This window comes from Oncorhynchus mykiss, chromosome 17 (genome assembly GCF_013265735.2).
Source record: "Oncorhynchus mykiss isolate Arlee chromosome 17, USDA_OmykA_1.1, whole genome shotgun sequence".
In the NCBI taxonomy this organism is placed as follows: Eukaryota; Metazoa; Chordata; class Actinopteri; order Salmoniformes; family Salmonidae; genus Oncorhynchus; species Oncorhynchus mykiss.
The window spans coordinates 87002386-87009885 of record NC_048581.1 but is presented as its reverse complement, the minus strand read 5'-3'; the positions used below and the strand labels follow the sequence as shown (position 1 = coordinate 87009885).

Genomic DNA, 7500 nt, shown 5'->3' with positions numbered 1-7500 from the left:
CACTGAGAGTCAACCCCCTATTTCTCTACCTACACCCCCTGGTCCCTTCACTGAGAGTCAACCCCCTACATCTCTAGCTACATACCCTGGTCCCTTCACTGAGAGTCAACCCCCTACGTCTCTACCTAAACCCCCTGGTCCCTAACACAGTGTCTTCACTGAGAGTCAACCCCCTATTTCTGTATCTACACCCCCTGGTCCCTTCACTGAGAGTCAACCCCTACGTCTCTACCTACACCCCCTGGTCCCTAACACAGTGTCTTCACTGAGAGTCAACCCCCTATTTCTCTATCTACACCCCCTGGTCCCTTCACTGAGAGTCAACCCCTACGTCTCTACCTAAACCCCCTGGTCCCTTCACTGAGAGTCAACCCCTACGTCTCTACCTAAACCCCCTGGTCCCTTCACTGAGAGTCAACCCCTACGTCTCTACCTAAACCCCCTGGTTCCTTCACTGAGAGTCAACCCCTACGTCTCTACCTAAACCCCCTGGTTCCTTCACTGAGAGTCAACCCCCTACGTCTCTACCTACACCCCCTGGTCCCTTCACTGAGAGTCAACCCCGTACGTCTCTAGCTACACCCCCTGGTCCCTTCACTGAGAGTCAACCCCCTACATCTCTAGCTACAGCCCCTGGTCCCTTCACTGAGAGTCAACCCCCTACGTCTCTACCTACACCCCCTGGTCCCTTCACTGAGAGTCAACCCCCTACGTCTCTACCTACACCCCCTGGTCCCTTCACTGAGAGTCAACCCCCTACATCTCTAGCTACATACCCTGGTCCCTTCACTGAGAGTCAACCCCCTACATCTCTACCTACACCCCCTGGTCCCTTCACTGAGAGTCAACCCCCTACATCTCTAGCTACAGCCCCTGGTCCCTTCACTGAGAGTCAACCCCTACGTCTCTACCTAAACCCCCTGGTTCCTTCACTGAGAGTCAACCCCCTACGTCTCTACCTAAACCCCCTGGTCCCTTCACTGAGAGTCAACCCCCTACATCTCTAGCTACATACCCTGGTCCCTTCACTGAGAGTCAACCCCCTACATCTCTACCTACATCCCCTGGTCCCTTCACTGAGAGTCAACCCCCTACGTCTCTACCTACACCCCCTGGTCCCTTCACTGAGAGTCAACCCCCTACGTCTCTACCTAAACCCCCTGGTTCCTTCACTGAGAGTCAACCCCCTACGTCTCTACCTAAACCCCCTGGTTCCTTCACTGAGAGTCAACCCCCTACGTCTCTACCTAAACCCCCTGGTCCCTAACACAGTGTCTTCACTGAGAGTCAACCCCCTATTTCTCTACCTACACCCCCTGGTCCCTTCACTGAGAGTCAACCCCCTACATCTCTAGCTACATACCCTGGTCCCTTCACTGAGAGTCAACCCCCTACGTCTCTACCTAAACCCCCTGGTCCCTTCACTGAGAGTCAACCCCCTACGTCTCTACCTAAACCCCCTGGTTCCTTCACTGAGAGTCAACCCCCTACGTCTCTACCTAAACCCCCTGGTCCCTTCACTGAGAGTCAACCCCCTACGTCTCTACCTACACCCCTGGTCCCTAACACAGTGCCTTCACTGAGAGTCAACCCCAAACGTCTCTACCTACAGCCCCTGGTCCCTAACACAGTGCCTTCACTGAGAGTCAACCCCCTACGTCTCTACCTACACCCCCTGGTCCCTAACACAGTGCCTTCACTGAGAGTCAACCCCAAACGTCTCTACCTACAGCCCCTGGTCCCTAACACAGTGCCTTCACTGAGAGTCAACCCCAAACGTCTCTACCTACAGCCCCTGGTCCCTAACACAGTGCCTTCACTGAGAGTCAACCCCAAACGTCTCTACCTACAGCCCCTGGTCCGTAACACAGTGCCTTCACTGAGAGGCGGTGTACCACAAGACCCAAATACACACCACCTCTTAAACATACATAGACAGACCCCAAACAAACACACACACACAGAGACTCCAAACACACAGAAACACACTCCGCCTACGAATGGACATAGAGCTCCATTGACAAGCCCCTGGCCCGTTGCGGCGTGCGTTTGTCCGTCGCTCGCCTCGCTGAAAAGATACATCTAATTCTCATCAGAGGAGCTCTGTGCTGCCTCAGGGACGTTTGCTTTGGCTGATGCCCTGCATTTCTCTACGATAATCAGTCTACGCACCAACACTATGAATCGTGTGTTATAAAGACCATTAAAGGCTATAGATACACAGAGGGTAGTCCACGTTTCATGAGTGGAGGAGTGGAAATCTTTAAAAAAAGATTTTTTTTTTAAGTCTTTGTTTTCTTAGCTTTCTTAGTTTTGGCTGTGACTGAAGTGGCAGCCTATTTCATCTATAGTACACGGCTTTTGCCCAGGGCCCATAGAGCTCTGTTCAAAAGTAGGACACCATGCAGGGAATTACTGTAGGGTGTGACTTCAGACCCAAGCTCTAGACTTCTCATTAAACTCCAGGTTAGGTCATCTTCTCCCCTTTGCCCATGTTAAAGATTTTCTCTGCGTGACAGATTTGACTCATCACCTGAATAGAGAGTGAAACGTCTCTCTCTCCCTCTTGTCTCTGATCAATGTGTAATGATGCACGGCGAGGTTGAGCTGAGAAGACTATTACTCCTTCCTGACTAGATGTCTGTTGTCAAAAGTCTTTGTTATTAACCGGATTAAAGATTAACAACGAGATCAGTGAGCAGAGCAAGGACTTGACCCACTGCTTTTAAGATCTTATTAATAAAAGTATATATAAAAAAAAAGTTGGTAACATTTCATAATAACTTTCATGAATATGCCTTAAAAAATTCTTAATAAATCCTTTCTCAATGTTTATTCATAAAAGTTATTTGAGGTGTTAGTGTTTGTACAGTATGTCTGTCAAACAGACTTGTTGGAGTTAGCAACGCTCATTCTAGTAGATGTTATATGTTTCCCTTTTGCTCCAAAACAACCCACGGCTATTGCTTTTCCTCTAGATTCATGCTAAACTGCAAACAAATAGTTTGACAGAAGTCACGTAGAGTACAACACTTTTGGCCCTGACCTCTGAACTACAGAAAGAGAGACAGAGTTAGAGTGAGAGAGAAAAACAGAGAGGAAGAGAGAAAAGAGAGATTCAGAGAAAACACAGAGAGAGAGAGAGAGAGATAGTGAGAGAAAGAGAGATAAAGAGAGAGAGGGAGTGAGAGAAAGAGAGAGAAAGAGATAGAGAGGGAGAGAGAGAAAGAGAGAGAAAAAGAGAGAGTGCCACTGTGGAATTCCAAAAATGATTTATGTTTCTGACAGGCAGGCAGGAGAATAGTGAGTGACAGGCAGCAGGATAGTGAGTTTGTGTTGCTGAGGGGCAAAGAAGAAGAAGCCAGAGAAGGAGAAAGATGCCAAAGAAGAAGAAAGAAGCCAGCGAAGAAGAAGAAGAAGCCAACAATAGGTTTTATAACACAAGAGAAAAGAGAAGTTTAAGTGAAGGTCCACTCTTCTTTCTCTTCCCACCCCCAATTCTGAAATATGTTCAACTTAATTATAACAACTAGAAACTAACATATATATTTTTCTACCTTGGGTTGTTTGGAGGTTAGTTGAGCTTAAGGTAGTGTGGAAGATCATGTGGTTACTATCTAACATGTCTTCATCTCCCACCAGGGGCCTATGGGTCCTCGAGGACCACCTGGACCTTCTGGAGCTCCTGTGAGTACCTGCACACACACACACACACACACACACACACACACACACACACACACTTGCACGCACACATGCATGCACGCACACACGCACACGCGCACACCCACACACACGCAGACTCCCGTCAACAAGCCTATAACAGTGTGCACGCTTAGACATGTATAAACATGTGTATCAGTTCAGCCCAGAGCCATGTGTATCAGTTCAGCCCAGAGCCATGTATATCAGTTCAGCCCAGAGCCATGTATATCAGTTCAGCCCAGAGCAATGTATATCAGTTCAGCCCAGAGGCATGTATATCAGTTCATCCCAGAGCCATGTATATCAGTTCAGCCCAGAGCCATGTGTATCAGTTCAGCCCAGAGCCATGTGTATCAGTTCAGCCCAGAGTCATGTGTATCAGTTCAGACCAGAGCCATGTATATCAGTTCAGCCCAGAGCCATGTATATCAGTTCAGCCCAGAGCCATGTATATCAGTTCAGCCCAGAGCCATGTGTATCAGTTCAGCCCAGAGCCATGTATATCAGTTCAGCCCAGAGCCATGTATATCAGTTCAGCCCAGAGTCATGTGTATCAGTTCAGACCAGAGCCATGTATATCAGTTCAGCCCAGAGCCATGTGTATCAGTTCAGCCCAGAGCCATGTGTATCAGTTCAGCCCAGAGCCATGTATATCAGTTCAGCCCAGAGCCATGTATAAACATGTATATCAGTTCAGCCCAGAGACATGTATATCAGTTCAGCCCAGAGACATGTATATCAGTTCAGCCCAGAGACATGTATAAACATGTATATCAGTTCAGCCCAGAGCCATGTATATCAATTCAGCCCAGAGACATGTATATCAGTTCAGCCCAGAGCCATGTGTATCAGTTCAGCCCAGAGCCATATATATCAATTCAGCCCAGAGACATGTATATCAGTTCAGCCCAGAGCCATGTATAAACATGTATATCATATGCAAAGGTATACAGTCTACTGGTACATTATGATATGACAGTGGTTCTTTACACTAGTTTGTCCCATAGCACTCAGTCAAATAACTTCACAAAGTTTAGTATTGAGTGTAATTGTTAGTCAGAAGTCTAGTTCTCGTCGTACTGTATGTGCATAGATGAAGGCCTGAATCAAACAGTGAGTGAATGCATGTTCCCACATACACTAGCTAGGTTACTGTGCCTGTTAGCCCCCCCCCCCCCCCCCCCCCCCCCCCCCCAGACATAGGTTCAAATAGTTTTCAAAATATTTTGCTTTAGTCTTCCTGGAGTGCCAGGATGTGCTCATTTCGGGACTACTCCATTGGTTCCATTGCACCAGGGTAGCTCAAGCACAGCTAAAGAATTGGAAATATTGCAAATCCCATTTGAACCCAGGTGTGATCCTCAGCCCTCCACCCAAAGCACCCTCGGCTCGTGTCCTCTACTACCTTTCCTCTAAAGTAATTAAAGTGGCAGGTGTTGCCGGCTAGCCAGAGGACATGTCTGAGCATGAATCTTTGGAGAGCTTTGCATTTTGATCCACACCCTGTAGACCCTGTATTAGCTGTACTAGCTGTATTAGCTGTACTAGCTGTATTAGCTATACTAGCTGTAGACCCTGTATGTGCATTTTGCTACACTCGCATTAACATCTGCTAACCATGTGTATGTGACAAATACATTTGATTTGATTTAGCTGTACTAGCTGTACTAACTGTACTAGCTGTATTAGCTGTACTAGCTGCATTAGCTGTACTAGCTATATTAGCTGTACTAGCTGTATTAGCTGTATTAGCTGTACTAGCTGTATTAGCTGTACTAGCTGTACTAGCTGTAGACCCTGTACTAGCTGTATTAGCTGTACTAGCTGTACTAGCTATGTTAGCTGTATTAGCTGTACTAGCGGTATTAGCTGTTGTAGCTGTAGACCCTGTACTAGCGGTATTAGCTGTTGTAGCTGTAGACCCTGTACTAGCTGCATTAGCTGCACTAGCTATATTAGCTGTACTAGCTGTATTAGCTGTATTAGCTGTACTAGCTGTATTAGCTGTATTAGCTGTACTAGCTGTATTAGCTGTATTAGCTGTACTAGCTGTATTAGCTGTATTAGCTGTACTAGCTGTACTAGCTGTAGACCCTGTACTAGCTGTATTAGCTGTACTAGCTGTACTAGCTATGTTAGCTGTATTAGCTGTACTAGCAGCATTAGCTTTTGTAGCTGTAGACCCTGTACTAGCTGCATTAGCTGTTGTAGCTGTAGACCCTGTATTAGCTGTATTAGCTGTATTAGCTGTATTAACTGTACTAGCTGTATTAGCTGTACTATCTGTACTAGCTGTATTAGCTGTACTAGCTGTACTAGCTGTAGACCCTGTACTAGCTGTATTAGCTGTACTAGCTGTACTAGCTGTATTAGCTGTATTAGCTGTATTAGCTGTACTATCTGTACTAGCTGTATTAGCTGTACTAGCTGTACTAGCTGTAGACCCTGTACTAGCTGTATTAGCTGTACTAGCTGTACTAGCTGTATTAGCTGTATTAGCTGTATTAGCTGTACTAGCTGTGTTAGCTGTATTATCTGTACTAGCTGTATTTGCTGTTGTAGCTGTAGACCCTGTACTAGCTGCATTAGCTGTTGTAGCTGTAGATCCTGTATTAGCTGTACTAGCGGTATTAACTGTACTAGCGGTATTAACTGTACTAGCGGTATTAACTGTACTAGCTGTATTAACTGTACTAGCTGTATTAGCTGTACTATCTGTATTAGCTGTATTAGCTGTACTAGCTGTACTAGCTGTAGACCCTGTACTAGCTGTATTAACTGTACTAGCTGTACTAGCTGTATTAGCTGTACTAGCTGTACTAGCTGGATTAGCTGTACTAGCTGTATTAGCTGTACTAGCTGTACTAGCTGTATTAGCTGTAGACCCTGTACTAGCTGTCCTAGCTGTAGACCCTGTACTAGCTTTCCTAGCTGTAGACCCTGTACTAGCTGTCCTAGCTGCAGACCCTGTACTAACTGTCCTAGCTGTAGACCCTGTACTAACTGTCCTAGCTGTAGACCCTTTACTAGCTGTAGTAGCTGTAGTAGCTGTAAACCCTGTACTAGCTGTAGTAGCTGTAGTAGCTGTTATCCCTGTACTAGCTGTAGTAGCTGTAGTAGCTGTAGACCCTGTACTAGCTGTAGTAGCTGTAGTAGCTGTTATCCCTGTACTAGCTGTAGTAGCTGTAAACCCTGTACTAGCTGTCCTAGCTGTAGTAGCTGTATACCCTGTACTAGCTGTCCTAGCTGTAGTAGCTGTAGACCCTGTACTAGCTGTATACCCTGTACTAGCTGTAGACCCTGTACTAGCTCTAGACCCTGTACTAGCTGTAGTAGCTGTAAACCCTGTAATAGCTGTACTAGCTGTAAACCCTGTACTAGCTGTAGTAGCTGTAAACCCTGTACTAGCTGTCCTAGCTGTAGTAGCTGTAGACCCTGTACTAGCTGTCCTAGCTGTAGACCCTGTACTAGCTTTCCTAGCTGTAGACCCTGTACTAGCTGTCCTAGCTGTAGACCCTGTACTAACTGTCCTAGCTGTAGACCCTGTACTAACTGTCCTAGCTGTAGACCCTGTACTAGCTGTAGTAGCTGTAGTAGCTGTAAACCCTGTACTAGCTGTAGTAGCTGTAGTAGCTGTTAACCCTGTACTAGCTGTAGTAGCTGTAGTAGCTGTAGACCCTGTACTAGCTGTAGTAGCTGTAGTAGCTGTTATCCCTGTACTAGCTGTAGTAGCTGTAAACCCTGTACTAGCTGTCCTAGCTGTAGTAGCTGTATACCCTGTACTAGCTGTCCTAG

At 46.4% G+C, this 7500-nt stretch overlaps 1 protein-coding gene across 3 annotated transcripts in view; it reads left to right on the top strand.

Moving 5' to 3' along the window:
- The window catches only part of col2a1b (collagen, type II, alpha 1b), an 83896-nt gene that overhangs the window by 24220 nt on the left and 52176 nt on the right, over positions 1–7500 (top strand). For all 3 annotated transcript variants that reach the window (XM_036950895.1, XM_036950896.1, XM_036950893.1), the window contains one exon: positions 3643–3687. In XM_036950895.1, coding sequence (XP_036806790.1) covers positions 3643–3687 — 45 coding nt within the window. The remainder of the gene's footprint in view (positions 1–3642; positions 3688–7500) is intronic.